Source organism: Pleurodeles waltl, chromosome 10, assembly GCF_031143425.1.
Source record: "Pleurodeles waltl isolate 20211129_DDA chromosome 10, aPleWal1.hap1.20221129, whole genome shotgun sequence".
Taxonomy (NCBI): domain Eukaryota; kingdom Metazoa; phylum Chordata; class Amphibia; order Caudata; family Salamandridae; genus Pleurodeles; species Pleurodeles waltl.
This window is the reverse complement of record NC_090449.1, coordinates 670484649-670502871: the sequence shown is the minus strand read 5'-3', so window position 1 is coordinate 670502871 and position 18223 is coordinate 670484649. Positions and strand designations below refer to the sequence as shown.

General features: G+C 42.9%; 1 protein-coding gene across 1 annotated transcript in view; it reads left to right on the top strand.

The window, feature by feature from the left end:
- The first annotated feature begins 318 nt into the window (after window positions 1-318).
- Window positions 319-18223, top strand: part of VIPR2 (vasoactive intestinal peptide receptor 2) — an 880953-nt gene continuing 863048 nt past the window's right edge. Inside the window, exon 1 of the mRNA XM_069211169.1 lies at window positions 319-837. Coding sequence (XP_069067270.1) covers window positions 778-837 — 60 coding nt within the window. The 5' untranslated portion in view covers window positions 319-777. The remainder of the gene's footprint in view (window positions 838-18223) is intronic.

The following is an 18223-nucleotide window of genomic DNA, read 5'->3' as shown; positions in this document are numbered from 1 at the left end:
ATGCAGCACGTTCAAACAGAAATAAGAAGGACGAAGGACGAAGTAGATGCTTAATTCTTTCCCAGATTTCTAAAGTGACGCTTTCATGGTTTTGCCGGCACGAGCTTTCTGACAATCCTCACTGGCAGCCCCAGGGTTAACCGCTGGAAGACACGATTTTCCCTCTGACTGAATGCCGAGGCTGCGCTTGTTAGTAGCAGCTGACAGACTCCCAACTCTGCCTAGTAGCCTCTATCCCTCCTCTCATCTCACCAAGGGGTTGCATTAGTTGCACAAACCCCGCCTGCAAGAAACACAAGGGGGAGACACGACTCTCCCACTCATGCATCCACTTTGCAGCCAAGTGCGTGCATACGCAGGGGGGCTTCCAGTGCCTGATAAGACGTGCGCGCATGAGGGAGATTCTTCTCCAAACTTGTCAAGTTGAGCGCGCAGTGTACAATCACCAGTCCTCTGGAGCGAGGCGGAAGCAGCGGTGGCGGCGGGTGTGTTCGGCTGGGACGGTCGTGGATTTATGGGAAGGTGGGTCAATGTCCACCGCTCTCCGAAGGTGTTGATACCACTGACTTGATGCAGAGCCTCACTACAACCTGAGCACGCGAGGAGGGAACGCACGACCCGACCTTTGGACAATTCTTTCTACCACAGCGAGGGCTCGATCGTTTTGCCCCAGGGCTAGCCCACTCCATGATCTAGACACCGTTTTTGGACCCTGGGACTTGTGCTTGGCAATTTGGGGGCAAAACAGTACCATATATGTAGAAACGAAACTTTCACATGGAGACAATGGGGATTTTTCTGGTCATCCTGACTGTGTCCATTTATTGCCTGGCGCCTGTAAGTATGTCCTAGTTTATACAATCTTGAGCGGAGTCTCACTTAACGGGTTGTTGCATCTTGTGTTTGCTGGTGATAGGGAGCTCTTTTGTAAACATCGTAGGGAACTGATGGCTGCAAATCTAAACTGACAGTTCAGCAAATTCGAGATAACAAACTAGACAGACGATTGTGTCTCCGTTTGCTAACAACTATAACACAATGATTTCGCGAAATAGTCGGGTATAGCAGAGTAACTTACGTAGAATATTTGCATAATGATGCATTATCTCTTCAGTTCTTATGATGATGCAGATGGTATATTTAGGTGCCAATATACCATGCTAAGGATGAATCTAAAACAAAAGTTTATCATTTGCAAACGCTGAACCAGCAACTTTAATTATCACACTCATTTTAAAAGTGGTTTTCATAAATCAGCACACTCTTGCGGGAATAGCATATTAATTAAAGTTGAACAGTGGAACAAAACGTGTTTCATTTCATAAGCCTAAAGGAAATATGATCATTAATTAATTATGACAGTTGGTTCTTTTTAATATAGGGCATGCTACAATGGAATAGCATGGTTTTGTACGTCTGAAAATAACAGGTGTTAATATTCCCCAAATACATTTTATTCATGTTTCCGCCTCGAAAGGAGGAACGACAGAGGCAACCCTGCCATGTTTGACTAACTGAGATATTTAGCGGGAATTAAATACAATTGGCCTTGCGTGCCTTTAATATGGGCGAGAGAGTGAAAGATTAAGCCGAAAAGCAGTTACACTAGCTATTGTGTCACGACCTCGACAGCCAGATGCAGCTATCCACGCCAGTGTCACCTTCAAGACTGTGTGTGAAATGAAGCGCTGTGTGAAAAACAAGTAATTATGACATGGTTTTGCCTTTGCACTGTTGCTGTTAAACGGTTAACGTTGTTTGAATAGTAGCATGGTAAACTTGCTAAACTTTATTAGATATGTTTATAGATTTTTTTCTCCGGATGCTGGATATAGTACTGTGATGCAGGGCGCCTACGGACATATCCTCATATATTGTTGCACTGAAAGTTATGAAAACTCAGCCAGGGAAGCCCTGCTCTAGAGCTCTGTGTACATTTCAAGTCGCGGGGTAAAACTCTGGCAGGTCCGTTCAGCATTTCATGTATCTGAGGTTAATACCTTAAATATGATTTGGGAAACATGGCCCACCAGTGCAGAAGCCCGAGAAAACATTCTATAAGGTCGAGGTGATGGCTGGAATAACATTGCTTCGTTATGAAGGGAGACTTTCAGAATCTGGCTGTTCCTCTTGTAGAACACTGATAAAAGCAAACGTCAAACCCGCTAGTTTACTCTTGTGACAATTTCCTTCACAAAAATCTATCCAAGTGCAGGGGTCTTAGGTCTACGGAGGGGACAGGTAGCAAGGGAGGACCCAATTATGCAACAGTGATGACTATATTATGCAGCGAGAGAAGGCAAATTATCCGGTGGAACCTAGCACATTTTGTGACAGGAATACTTACTATTTTGTCATTTTTGTTCGTAGTAATACTGCCGAGGCAAATATTTCACATTATTGGTACCAGCTTAACACCCAAATTCCGCAAAAAGAAACTCAAAAATGACCAGTTAACCTTTGCTAAGGGCATTCCATTGCACAGGAACACGTGTCACCATGCTTCTAGTAACTTCCGATCTGTTTAAGCAGAAACTATTTTCGCTAAAATTTGCAGGTTATGCAGCAGATGATGGATTATGTGACAAATGCAGACAATCCATCATTATGCAGAAAAAATACAGCTGTAGAATTGCATAGTTCCTGTGGCCCTGCTTGTAATCTTACATAAACAATTGGATTTTTCTTTGTTTGATGTGAATTCCTATTAATATCCCTTCAATAGCCAATGTAATCGGTGCCAGTGTTGTGGCTGAGAAGTGCCTACTAAGATGCTGATTAGTAGTATAGGTATATTATGTTTAAGTCCCGTCCATCAGTTTAGCAGATGATGGGAGTGAGAGACGGAGAGGCATGATTACATCCAATGTTAGAAAATTGGAACCCAGGATTAGAATTCACCTTTCACAATCTGACAATGGGGCGCAGAATACACCAAGGTCCTCATCATGCCTTTCACATGGAGCAGAATTACGAGTTGTGCAATACCAAGCCCTCACAGTTTGCAGTATTTCAATGATGAATTCCAACATGTCAACCCTGAAGACATGTATCTGGGGAAAAGACCCAAAAAAGGTAAAAACCTACAGAATGTGTGGTCTTAAAAAGTGATTCTGCATGATATGCCTCATTTCCCTGTTGAAAACTCAGACTGGGAAATACCACACCTTGAGAGAACGGTATTTATCAGGTATGAATGTTATTTATACACCCTTATTATGGGTGTTTTTGAGTTTTCTGATCTCTGTGCAGACTCCTATTGCACTGGGTTGGAACTCAGTTGTGTGGAAGTTATTGCTCCCGGTATTGTACATTCCTCACACTTCAATAAGTTTTGGAAGGTCAGACCTGCTGGGATTTAAAAGGAGAAGTGTGGATGATATTTACCTGAACATGCAGATTTCGGCGTGGTAGGCACACAAAATCTGCATGTTGTTCCCCGAAAACTCAGAACAGGTGCACTTTATCACTTCGATTAATTGTGAACATTGGGGAGTCTGATTTTTAATAGGTGTTATATTGCACTCTCCCTATGACATGCGCATTATTTGGGTCTTTGATTGGAATATCCAATTCCCTTACACTGACAAGAAGGACACTACCTACAAAATACATATAAAATTGAGACTAGGGTCCTCTGTCCTGAGTAAAGACGTGTGATATTCCTATAATGTGTTTTTGCATATTACAAGAAATTTAGCAAAAAGGTGCAAAATTATGTGTAATCACAAAAAATGCAATTCTGGTATCTAGCTTTGTATTTCAGAATGAAATATATGCTTGTGTCCAATTTGTACACAGAGACTCGTTTCGCAATATAAAAATAGTACAAAAAACCAAAGCACTGCAAACAGCAGCAGTTTATGTTCTGATCATTCGTTTTGTTCCCATGCTCCTGCTGTAACTTTTGACAGTGGACAGGGCATGGTCAAATGGTACAATTTCAGGAATTTTACGTAAGAAGTGCAAAATGTATTCCCCAAAAGTACATATTATAACGCTGGCATAACGGAAATTTAGTTAGGCCTCACAGTTGTGAACTGGGTGGGGAAACACTGGACCGGCTGTTAACTATTCTCCATAGTGTCTCCACTCCATTTACCATCCTTCAGAATTTTCCGGGCCCTGAATAGAGACTACCATGGGGGCATAGTATTGATAGGTCCATTAGCGCATGGGACAGCTAAATGCGTTGACATTTTGCTGCTGGAACAAGTGTTGAATGGTAGGTCACAAGTTCAAATCCCTGCATGATCGCCTCAACTTCCCATCCTCCTGAAGGTCGAAAAATTGAGTACCATAAAATGAGTAATAATAACATTTATTACTTAACTGCGCTTAGAAACAGCAGAAGAGCCATACAAAGTACTCCATAAAAACAAGTGATTATTATAATGTATTTTCTGATTCCATACTCTCTTCTTTGCATACTCATCACCTTCTTTAATCAGGAGGAAAATGTGCATGGACAATTATTATGTTTTACCTGGTGTGTTTCAGCACCCAATAATACTCAGAATCTGTGGTGTTTCCTGCAGAGGTACCACAAGAAACTACTTCGCTCAAGTCAGAATGCAGTCCTAGATCAGAGAGAAACTCAGATGACAGAGAAAAACGCCCTGCAGTATGGAAATTATGACTCAGGCAGAACAATATAGTCATGCTGTGGAGGGAAAGACATTGAAATTTGGACAGGGTTAGAATATACACTAGAATTAGACACAAGTAGATACACATTCTATGCTAGGGAATACAGGCCAGATATACCTAGGAGCTGCGCTACTTTTGTGGCTCAACCCCAGTAATAATCTATGTTGGGGTTTTCCAAGCCAAAAGTAACTCCATGCAGTGTATAGCACTGCCTTTCATTACCTTTTATCAGGGAGGTGTAACATGGGTGGAGGATGGACGTTACCGTGCATCCACCCATGTATTTTGACACAAGCCCCATATTTAATAAAGCCAGTAAACATGGGTTTGCACCAAAATGGTTCGTCTACCTGAGGTTGGCATAACAAAAAGAAATATCTTTATTTCTACTTTGTAGGTGCTCTTTGCCTGTGTGCACATACCCAAAGAGAAATAGACCTCTAAGAATATTGTTGGTGCAGGAAGGTAGTCATTTCTGCCCAAAACTATTCTGACCACACCACAGGCGCCCTTGCATCATGGAGCAATGGTCACTGCATTGGCACTAGGCTGCCAGAAGTGTTCCAATGCTATGAGAGGGCACAAGTGTGCCATATCTTACTGGATGTGGTGCAATTTTGCTCTCTTCCTTTGATGCAACGCAGAGTAACAATTTCCCTTTGTGAGTTATGTTGTGTCAAAGTTTAGTAAATCTGGGTGGCTGTCATCGAACACACTGCGTCACATCATCTAAATGTAGGCCCTACTGATCACAGTCACGTGGATTTGATGGGAGGACGTGGTGCCATGTGGAATAGCCACTATTGAGATTACCCAAGAAGGCAGCATTCTGCATTCGAAAACACAAAATAACACCAAGAGGCCCTTGTATTGGCAAACATTGCTCTATACAAAGCATAGCAATTCACAAATTACCTACTAGACCCTATTTCCACCCTGCTGTGCTGTGTCATCAATTAGCAGCACCCCATGTTACTCCTGACACTAATGTGTTCAGATGAGCACAAGCTACTGCGGGAGCGTCCTCCGCCTCTCCCCACTGGCGTGCCCAGCAATAAACAAGGTTAGCGCGTACAGACAAGGAGGCCATTTTTCGCCATGCCTCAGAGCTCAGCCTCCACCTGTGACAGGTTCAGCTGCGGAAGAGTAAATGTTGACGTAACCCTAACAATTCAGGCAGGCAATAAAACGTGCCCACCTTCGCTTTGTCCTACTATTTGCACGGTTAACAATATCCCCGTGAAAATTAAGCGAATCTTCCAAAAAGGTGATTTATAGTCTCACCAGTGGAACAGCACAGCCAAAAGAAATTCTTCCCCTTTTTTGTTTATTATTTTTGTTACGATCTGTTTGGATTTAAAAGGACTCCTGACTTCACCCGCTCTAAAATCCTTGAATCACTGTCTATACATAGCACAGCCCAGGTCACTGTTTATTCACCACCAGAAATAATGTAAACTCTCCTCGGGAAGTGAGTGGCAAAACGAGACGCAAGTTCCTGATGGCATGCAGCTGAACCGATCTGCTTTAAGAGAGAAACATAGCATGGCGCAACAGCATGAAAGAAGGGGTTCCTTCGGCACCGACATTGCCTGACGGGTACTCCTGCTGTCTAACATTTTAGCAAATATTTAAAAGTCAGTAAAACGGTTGACGCTAGCCAAAACACATACCCATTGGCTGCTCTCACGTCCAAGCTTGAATAGTTTTATACATTTATAAAATGCATATCAAAGCTCATAAATATGACAAAAGCATAAATAAAAGACACATACATTATATTATTTGAATAGAGCATTTAAAACATCTTGTGGTCGGATTCTCTGGGAGTGCTTTTGATATTGTTGCATTATATATTACAGATATAAAAAATAGCGACTATATACCAGTTAGTAAATAAGAATTAAAAAAATATAAACAATATTCAGAAAACATAACATGTTGTACTATTTGAAGCAAAACAAAATGAATGGAAAAAAAGAGTCTGATAATGTTTGTATTGGGCCTGGCACCTGCACCTTTGGATAATACTCTTCGGTATAACAATAACACACACCGAAGAGAGCTCCTGGGATGAGAGGCTTTCTTGAAGCATTTGCTTTCTACTTTGTCTGAATGTATTTGTAAGACTATTTGTAACCTCTCGACACAGTGTTTTATGCTATTTATAGATCAATGTACACATAGAGGCTGACTCACCACTCTTTTGCAGGAGGAAGTTGGACTTACACATTAACAGAAAACACTAGGTGCACATACATGCATTTTGCACGATTCACAGAAGTGTCGTGTGTATAAGTGAGACATTTTTGTGCATAATATGCAAAAATGATGACTATATTACACAAACACATGAGCTCCAATTGAGGGTGGAAAAGTAGGGTTTCCTAGAGGAATATCAAAGATTTTGTAGGCATTATATGCACACAGATGTTTGCAGGTACTTCCCACAATTATCTCAACATCTATCTTACACCTACACCGTAGATTGCTCCAGACACTAAGGGGCATATTTATACTCTGTTTGCGCCGGAATTGTGTCTTTTTTTTTACGCAATTCTGACGCAAAACTAACTCCATATTTATACTTTGGCGTTAGATGCGTCTAGCGCCAAAGTCCATGGAGTTTGCGTCATTTTTTAGCGTGGACACCTACTTTGCGTTAATGATATGCAAGGTAGGCGTTCCCTTCTAAAAAATTGACTCCGAGGCATGTGCGCCGTATTTGCACTCCCGGGCAAAATTCACGGCCAGGAGTGGGCGGGTCAAAAAAAATGACGTACGGCCGCTTTTGCGCCGTTTTTTAGCGCCTGGACAAGGCAGGCGTTAAGGGACCTGTGGGCTCGGAAGGAGCCCAGAGGTGCCCTCCCATGCCCCCAGGGACACCCCCTGCCACCCTTGCCCACCCCAGGAGGACACCCAAGGCTGGAGGGACCCATCCCAGGGACATTAAGTTAAGTTCCGGTAAGTATTTTTTTTTTTTTTTTTGTGGCATAGGCGGGCCTGATTTGTGCCCCCCTACATGCCACTATGCCCAATGACCATGCCCAGGGGACAGAAGTCCCCTGGGCATGGCCATTGGGCAAGGGGGCATGAATCCTGTCTTTGCTAAGACAGGAGTCATTTCTATGGGGGTTGGGAGTCGGAAAAAATGGCGCAAATCGGGTTGTTGCGAAAAATTCGCCTCAGCCTGACTTGCCCCATTTTTTGGCACCCAAGCTCCTTAACCCCCTACGCCGGCACTGCCTGGTGTACGTCGTTTTTTTCCACGCACACCAGGCAGCGCCGGCGGCTAACGCCGGCTAACGTGATTGATTAAATACGGCGCCCGCATGGCACTTCAGAATGGCGTTAGCCGGCGCTAATTTTTTTGACGCAAAACTGAGTTAGCGCAGTTTTGCGTCAAAAAGTATATATATGGCCCTAAGAAAGTGTGAGGACACGCAAAGTGTGTTGGGGCATGTGTAGAACGGGGAGGCAAGTAAAACAAAGTATAGCAATCAAATTAAAATGAAGTACTATTGTGCCTAGTGTAAGCATAGGAAACATTGTACACACTCGTGGGGTTAGGAAAAGGGCAGGGTATCACTTTAGGTCAAACGAACCCATTTAGCGTTGTATGGCCAATGTGTTGCCTCGCACATGAAACCATATATTTCACAGTCAGTATGATATACATGCTGTACACACCAGTTGGAAAAGAAGGCACATGTACATTTCTGCAGCAGACACATTAACCCCCTGACCTCATTTATCAGTTTACTGTCAGCCATACAACACCAACCGCATCACAAAAAAAAGTCCTTGGAAGTGTTGAATAGTTCGCGCATTTAAATCTATTATCTTTGAAGCCTCTAAGCATTTGGAACTCGTGAAGCTCGATCAGGCCCGTAGATATTTCAAAGTACTAGTGAAGGTGGTGGTATTCTACTGTACAGAAACATTTGTGCAGCGCTTATGTCCCTGGCCCGACAGAGAAGCGCTTCAAAGTTCCTCGATTCCTAGGAGCCTTTTTTAGGGTGCATGGCTCGTAGGGTGTTGGATGTAGTTAAAAATATTCATTGAAGTGAATGACGTTCCGAGACGTGTGGGGTGGCATGTATCATAGCGCTTAATAATGCTGAGTCGCAGATAGTTACCCAGCTGATGGTAGATGCGTGCTACTCCGAGGACATCACACTACGGCCTAATAAAGCTGAAATGGAATTTCTTGAAATCCACAGATATCGTTTCTCAATGCCCATTTCACGAAGCCTTTCCTTTGAGTATTATACCATACTGGTGCCGTAGGAGTGAATTACCCATTAGTTTCAACACTGAGTGACAAAGTATTTCCATCGAGTAGCTGTGTCTTACTCGAGGCTTAGACAAGTCTACTTCATATACTTCTTAGAGTACGAAATGTTTATTCACAAAGAAAAGCTTTGCAAATCCCAAAAATATTTTTCTGCCAGTAGACATGTTTTAATTCTTGATTTTCACGAGTAAGACGTATCTAAGGCTGAATATAGAACGATATAACTACTCACAGGAAATGCTTTGTAAACTAGTCTTTAATATTCAGGAATAATTTACGTATAAGATAGGAGTAAGGCACAACTACTCATAAAAATGTTTGGTAAATATTATCCGCAGATGGTTGCTCTCCCACGCAGACTATCCGACCTGCATTGCCTAAAATCTCGTTTCTCTCACACTCCCTGTAGTAAAGCTATGCTGCTAAATTCAAAATCAATATAGCCACTTCGCTCCCTATTACAGGGGCTGCGGGAATACTTATGAGGATATGCTCACAGATTCCGTAGCCACCTGTACATCTAGGTTATGAGAGTAGCGGCCTATTACAAGCAGGGCCCTCAGAAATTAGAGTAACAAGAGTCAGTCAGTGGTCCCAGACTGATTCCTGCATGTTATTCTACATTTGTGGGTCTTTTTTCAACTCAGCATCACACCTGCTTTGAGCAAGTGAAATGTCCCGGTGGAATTTCGCAAGGCACACTATTGCTGTGACACTTGAAACATATGTTGTGGCCGGTAACTCCCATTACCGGTCACAAATTACAGGCATCCTATAGTGAGAGTGTAAGTCAACTATGCACAAGCTGAGTAGCAAAGTACTTGCTATTACTCTCTGTTTAGGAAGAGGTTTGATCACATGTGGCCAAATTTGTAAAACTACCTGACAGATAGGTCAAAAATATGTTCCTGTAAATAAAGTTATATTTTCAATCTTTTTGAAATCCAGAATGATTTCCAGTACAAATATGTAGGTCGTTGATATTAATGCTCAAATGTGTAACTATTTTTGCATATGGAAGTGTAACAGATGTACCTTAATGAGTGTTTACACGAGGGAATAGAACTGTAAATTCTGCACGAACATCTACCAAGTTGCATGGTTATGTGTGTCCACCTACTTTTACACATCAGCCTACCCATGAGTGCCCACAAAGCCACCCTTAGAATTAGATTCGCTCACACAGAAATTTTAATATAAAAGTGGAACATTTTGAAGGAACAAATTTCATTATCAAGGAAAAATTACACAGTTTCTGAATCAGTGACTGATGAATAGATAGTAATTTGCCAACATGAATATTGTCCTTAGTCGATGAGCTAGGAAGGTTTCTGTTAGACCTGACAGCCTTAGGGTGGTCACCCGTAAATTTTTACCTGCCTCCCTTCAATTTTTGGACACTGTTTTTGCTGGTTTTAGGACTCTGTGCACTTTACCCCTGCTAAAAAGTGCAAAAGTGCATATGCTCTCTCCCTTAAAACATGGTGACATTGGTTATACCCAACTGGCTTATTTAATCTACCTGTAAGACCCCAGCAAAGTGCACTACATGTGCCCAGGGCATGTAGATTAAATGCTACTAGTGGGCCTGCAGCACTGGTTGTGCCACCCACATAAGTAGCCTATTAACCATGCCCCAGGCCTGCCATTGCAAGGCCTGTGTGTACAGTTTCACTGCCACTTCAATTTGGCATTTAAAAGTACTTGCCAAGCCTTAAGCTCCCCTTTTTCTACATATAAGTCAACCCTAAAGTAGGCCCTAGGTAACCCCTAGGGCAGGGTGCTATGTAGATTAAAGGCAGGACATGTACCTGTGCAGTTTATATATCCTGGTGGTGTAAAACTCCTGCATTCGTTTTTACACTGCTGTGAGGCCTGCTCCTTGCATAGGCTAACATTAGGGCTACCTTCATATACTGTTTGAGTGGTAGATTGTGATCTGAAAGATTAACAAGGTCATATTTAGTATGACCAGAATGGTAACACAAAATCCTGCTGACTGGTGAAGTTGGATTTAATATTACTATTTTAAAAATGCCTCTTTTAGAAAGTTGGCATTTCTCTGCACTGAAATCCTTATGTGCCTTACAATACACATCTGGCTAGGTTACTTGACAGCTCCCTTGTGCATTTCACTCAGACAACCCCAAACACAAGATGCTCAGTCACACCTGCACACATCTGCATACTGAATGGGTCTTCCTGGGCTGGGAAGGTGGAGGGCCTGACACTTATATTTGCAAGGACAGTGGCCTGCCCTCACACAATGGACTGCCAAACCCCCTACTGGGACCCTGGCAGACAGGATGGAACTGAAAGGGGACCTGGTGCACTTCTAAGCCACTCTTTGAAGACTCCTCCACTTCAAAGGCACATTTGGTTACTTAAACAGGGCCTCTGACCCTACCACCTCAGACACTTCCTGGACAAGATACCTGCAACCTGCCAAGAGGAACTGCCTGGCTGCCCAAAGGACTATCCTGACTGCTTTTCTGCAAAGGACTGCTGCCCTGCTGTTGCCCTGCTACCTGGCTGCCCTCTGCTGAGAAGTGCTCTCCAAGGGCTTGGATAGAGCTTGCCTCCTATTCCTTGAAGTCTCAGGACCAAAAAGACTTCATCCTTCAAAGAACTCCTTGTGCGGCGAAAATTTTATGCACAGCCTTCCAGAAACAATGCACAGCCTGCATCGCGGAGAGGAAACAACCACATGCCAAACCGGAATGACAGGGCCAGCTCCCTGAGAGGAGATCCACGCAGCACCAGCGTTGCAACCAGAACTTTGATGCACAGCCCACTGGATCGACGCAAAGCCGAGCTGGAAAGATGCAGCCCGACTTCATGCAAGAAGAATCGACGCAGCACCTGCAGTGTAACAGAAATTTCCACGCATCACCCACTAGATCGATGCAGCTCCTGTGATTTCGTCCTGCACGCCCAGGATTACTCTGCATCGTCCCCGGGACGTCTGAAAACCTCAAAATCCGAAGAGGATCCAAGTCCGCACACCGGATATCGACACAAAGCCTTCCCAGCGTGGAAAATTATTGATGCATCGACTGTGTGCACCCAGAGAAACCGACGCACACCTCCCCATTTTCCATGCATCCCCTCCTCTGCTGTCCTTTGCAGAGAATTTGAATGCAAACCAGGTACTTTGTACTTGCAAGAGACACTTATTGCTTTTTAAAGATTAAAGACTCTTTTTATCATTCTCTGAAATTATATTTTAACTTGTAATTATCAAATCTTTATCGTTTTGACCTGCATTTAACCAGATGTATATTATATATTTTTCTAAACACTGTGTGGTGTATTTTTGTGGTGCTATACTGTGTCATTGCATGATTTATTGCACAATTATTTTACACATTGCCTTCTAAGTTAGGCCTGACTGCTCAGTGCCAAACTACCAGAGGGTGGGCACAGGATAGGTTGGATAGTGTGTGACTTACCCTGACTAGAGCGAGGGTCCTTGCTTGGACAGGGGGTAACCTGACTGCCAACCAAAGAACCCATTTCTAACAGTTTCCATAGTCTATAGATTATAACACAAGTAAGAGAAGAGCTACCTTGTCCATTTTTTGGGTCATAAAAGGCAATCTAACTGAGCTGTAGCCGGATCATCATACCACTGGGTCCCACTGCCACTGTACTTTCAGCAACTAAACAACCTATTTCACTGATAAATCAACTCACTGGATGACCACCCTCCACCTCCTTAACAGCTCAATGTATCAGCTTCCCATTCCAGTATAGCTGGTACTTGGTGTAGATTTATGCATAAAATAATGCACCATGCCCTGCCTCATATAGATGACATAAGCTGAATAAAATGTAATATACTGTACGGTGACAGCTGCCGCTGGCCTGTCACTTACTAAATAAATATGTTCGCCCTGGTTAAGATGGAGCACAAATGGAGTAAGTTATTTGCCACACCTGTTAAACCCTGATGCCGAGTGGTAGGATTTTTCCTCGGTGCAGTGACTACCTCTTTTTTGGAGTTTTCATTTTGAAAAGGAGGTATTACAGTCTAACCGTGGTGCTTTCTGTTCCAAATTCCACACATATAAAAATATACAGAATGTTTTTACTCAGTAAATTTCGGCTGGATTGAGCTGCCAAAATTAATAACGGAAAACTACTTATGCGTGGTAGGTACCTCAGTACTTGCAATTGAAAGCTTTGCACAAACAAGAGTTTGCTCAGGGGTCAGAATTTACCATCCAATCTTATTATCAGGATTAACAAGGTAAGGAAAGGCGGGCAGTCTCAAGAGGCTAAGGGCTACATGTACATAGCATTTTGCATATCGCAAACAGCAAATCGGGGCATTGCACTTTGGCATGTTCAAACCCATTTTTGCGATTCAGTAAACTATTTACCAAATCGCAAAAAGGGATTGCGAGTCGCAATTAGGAAGGGGTGTTCCCTTCCTAATTGTGAGTTGCAGTCCCATGTATGATTGTTTTGTGAGCACGAATGCAATCTCAAAACAATCACAAAACAATCGCAGTTAGCACCACTGTCACACTGGTGCTAACCCATTCGAGCTGGGCTGATTTTAGGGCCCTGGCATTTTGTCTGCCTTGTGGGGTCCCATAGGGATCGGCTATTAGCCCTACTCTGTTTAACCTTTATGTCACCCCTTTGGCCAAATTTATCCACTCGTACAGGTTTTATGCCTACTTCTTATGCTGATGATACCCAATTGATCATTCCTGTTTCCAGACAAAACTGGGAGGAAACAGCAGATCGATTTAGTAACTGTATGCAAGAGATTAACTGCTGGATGGGTCAGAATTGGCTAAAACTCACCAGTAACAAAACAGAAATCCTGTTGTTTGGCTCTGGCAATGAGCTGTGGAACTCTCGCTGGTGGCCTTCGCAATGTTGGGAGCTTCCCACTCCAATTACTGACACCAGAAATTTGGGAGTCATTTTTGATAACTGCCTTAGTTTCAAACCTCAAGTGAATGCTATGGTCAAACCAAGTTATTGGATTTTAAAAACATAGATATTTTTTGTTTCCTTATCTGCAATTGGAGGAGAGAGTGGGAGTCATTCTGACTTTAGTTATGTCCAGACTTGATTACTGTAACTCTCTGTCGCTCGATTTGGATAAAATGTAATTAAGAAAGCTCCAATTGATCCAAAATAATGCGGCTCGTTTGATCTTAGATCTTCCTCGCTCGGCCTCTGCCAACAATAACCTGAAATCATTGCATTGGCTTCCGATTGTGAAGCGGATTATTTTTAAAACTCTATGTTTAACATTCAAGTTGGTTCATGGAGGTGGAGCTGTTTATCTAGCTTCGAGGCTTTGCTGGTATAGGCCAAGTAGGCAACTCAGATCAAAGGAAGCCTATCTGATTCAAGTTTGCCGCACGCGTAGGGCTAGATGGGGAGATGAGGCATTTACGGTGGTGGCAGCTAAACATTGGAACGCGCTTCTTCTTTTCATAAGGAAGGAGCAGAATTTTATGGTTTCTAGGAGGATGGTAAAAATCTGGTTATTTCCTAGATAAGGCTTTGTCTTCCTACTTCTGCCGGTCTCTTGACACTCATTTCTTTTTTGCCAGCGCTTCGATGCTAAGGCCGGAATGCGCTTTACACATACAAATACAAATTTGCAAAGCAGAAGGGGTCCCCATGGGATCCCTTCCCCTTTGTGAATGGCAGTAAAAACATTTTTTCAGAGCAAAGCTCTGAAAAAATGAAACAAAAACTTTCATTTTTTGTTCTTGAAATGCATCTTGTTTTCCTTTAAGTAAAATGGGCTGCATATTAAAAAAAAACTGCTTCATTTAAAAGCAGTCACAGACATGGTGGTCTGCTGTCTCCATCAGGCCACCATCCCTGTGAGGGTGACCATTCCAAAGGGGGTCGCAAATTGTGACCTACCTCATGAATATTCATGAGGTAGGGCATTTGCGACCCCCTTGCGAATAGCAAATAGTGTCATTGACACTTTGCAACATACAGTTTTGCGACTTGCAATTTGCGAGTCGCAAAACGCAAAACTTTCGTACATGTAGCCCTAAGGCTCATATTTAAGAAAAAGTGGTGCATCAGCTATGATATGGGTATGGGTATAGTTTAGAGCCAATTTTATGTTTCACCACTTTTCTCTCCTGCACACATCTATAGTTTGTGTCCATTATAGGCACATTTACCATTGGTAGTAAAATCTCCGGTTAAGAGCTACCTCCTTTTCTTAAAGGGGTGGCCCACCAGACGTTGCAGTGCCGGTCTGATGAGGAGCTTGCCCAGTGATGAAGCTTGAAATCCTATTCGATGTGTGAGGGCTGTTCTGCTCCTGACTATGCATGTTTCCCTGTACATTAGTTGTGTTACTTTTCGTTTTCTGTGGAACAGTGTACTTTATAATTGTCAGTGGTTTAATTAGGCAGGTACTGTTGAGTATTGAGTACCTGCACTTCTTTAATTTCAAAGGGAGAGTATCTGAACTTCTCAGCACTGCTGTAATATATTTAATGGGAGAGTATTGGGAGCAAACAGGTACCCTGAATAAGGAGGACCGTCTCCTATATTTCCAATGAAAGCACTGCACTTGGCAAGGTTCAAAGTAAGTGGGAAGTTAGGGATCGGTGATTCTGAAAGCATCTAAAAAAAACATGTAACATCCAGCCAATTATCAGCTGCTTTGAATCCTAGATAAAGAGTTTCTAAAATTGACTGCAAACTGCATCAGTCATAATGAAAATCCGAAAGAAAACCCAGACATTATTTATTTCTTTTTTTGCTAGTAAATTACCGGTATATACACAAAAATTTCGGCCCAGATTTAAAAGAAACTGGTGCAGCGTTGTGCTGCGTCAAAATCATTAGGGCCGCACTGCTCCATTTTTTAAATGCAGGGCTGCATTGTATGGATTCACAAGAGTACGGCACAGCCCTGCGTTTCCCCATGCAGTGGCACTAAATTAAGATGCATGCGCCAACGCAGGCAACCTTGCACCAGTGCAAGGGTGTCTGCGTTGATGGGAGTGATTGTTTATGTGCAGGAAGATGTCTCTTTCTGCACATAAACAATCTACAATGACGATTTGGCAGAATGCAGCACACATAGAAGTACCAAAGCGTCTATTTTTGAATGATTGTTTATGTGCAGGAAGTGGCACTCTCCTGCACATAAACAATCATCCATGGCATTTTGCTTCTTCTATGTGTGCTGAATTCTGCAGCACACATATAAAAAGTAAAAAATGAGGAGGAATAAAAGCATTCCTCCTCATTTTGCCATGTTAACGCCATCTCTGGGGAGGGGTTAGTTTTTGGCGCTGCTACAGATTTACGATTTCTCACAAATCTGGGGAAGCTTAAAAAACAATGGGTGTTGCGAAGGAACGCCCACTGCAACAACCATTGCACACCTGTTTGACGCATCTGCGTTGGAGGGGCCTATATTTACAAGGAGGCGTAACGCCACAAAAAGTGGCATTACACCTCCTTGTAAATATGGAGCATTGAAATGCGCCACCAGAGCGTTACTGAAAGTGACGCCCCGGTGGCGTTAGGGCTTTTAAAATCTGGCCCTTCATGACTTAAGTAAGGTCATATTAGCTCTGTTCATTTTTTTTTCAAATGCATACATGGTGACTCTCAACATGAAAGTGCTTTGCAAATTCATACATGAGACACACATTTGATTTGATAATGAATACGGTGCCTAATATAACCTCAATGACCTCTTGGTGCCTAGAATTCCAAATACACAACATAGTGTTCTTTTTTTACAGTGATATAGCTCAATTTTTAGGTCGAGCATAGCAGCGCGCAAGTGCTGTTTTTTCGACATGTTGGTATGTATCTGGGCTTTTAACCACACACTCTGCACGTCCAAAACTATCACTCGTTTGTGGTCCTGCCCTTCAAAAATCCTTTGATGACATTGGTAAATGGTTTACATTTGTCCCTCCTTTAGGAGGTTTTGTTATCACCTTGGCCATCACCTCTGTTACATGGCTGGTTGCACTTTTGCCGATAAGTTTGACTGAGAGCAAACATTTTTTTCTCCTTTTGTGTGTCTCTTCACGCTGATGCCCATGGCGGTCATGTCGCTGTGAATCGGCTCACTTGTGTGAAACTGTTTTACTTTTAATTTTCAGTCTATGTGACAAGAAAAATCTGGTTAGGAGTTTACAACGCTAATAGCTCTAACTCGCTTCTGTGCAGATCTGCAGGTAAAAAGCATGACTGAAGCTTACATGTCCAAGAATGCTACTGGCATCTGACTTCACCTGTGTCAAGGATTATCGGGTGACACAATGGCTTTCTTTTTACAAATCATTACTTTCAGGTGTCTTTCTGTTTGATTGAAGTGAACCAAGATTACAACTCCTGTCAGGACTCCATCGAATTTCTACATCTTTTCACCGATCCACCCTCTAGATTAATATAGGAGTGTTTTGGATTAGTTCCATAATGATACTTTGGTGGATGACCAGGGGCATCCATATTCCACCTGTACTCTTTCAGAGGGCCTAGTGGACACATCTTTGCTTGACTTGCCCTCTTTCCCCTCCACCTCCCTGGGACCCCAGGAGTGGCGGCTGGTGTCAGGCCAAAGTGGCAGGGAACAAATTAAAAACACAAAAAAAATACAAAACAAACAAAAAAAAACATACCTGTCGCAGCTCTTCTGGCTCCACTGCAGGAGGCGCAGGCTCCCAGACTGCCTTGCAATCAATCGTAACACTCCTCTAATGCTGCTGGAAGCATGAGAGCAGCGTCAGGATTGGCCTGAGCACCCTTGATTTGCAATCCCAGACATTCTGGGAGCCTTTGCCTTCTGTCTCTAACATCGCAGCTTGGGTTGGAGATAGCTCAGTGCGCATGTCGGTTTAGCCGTTCTGAGATGGCTGGCCAAACCCACATGTGCACTAACAAAAGTGCACACCACTCCCTCTTGTGCCTGTCATCTCCATGGCCCGCCGCCTAGAAAAATAAAATGATAATAAACATGGTTTATTATTAATTTATTTTTCAAGTTTTGCAGCTGCTGCTGCTAGCGGGGGCAAAGGTCTTCCGCCATAGAGGAGGAGCCGATTCTGGACCCCAGAATTCTTGGCTGCAGGTCGAGTGCCTGGAATCTCTTAAGGGATTCACCATTCCATAGTTGCAGTTAAGGTGCTGAATGCTATCTTTGTACCAAAGGCATTTCTGACAAATATCTTCATGTTTTTCAGATCTTCATCTGGTCCTAGTTTTTTGGTCATCAGTACTTTGCTTTAAGAGATTTGTGGACCTTAC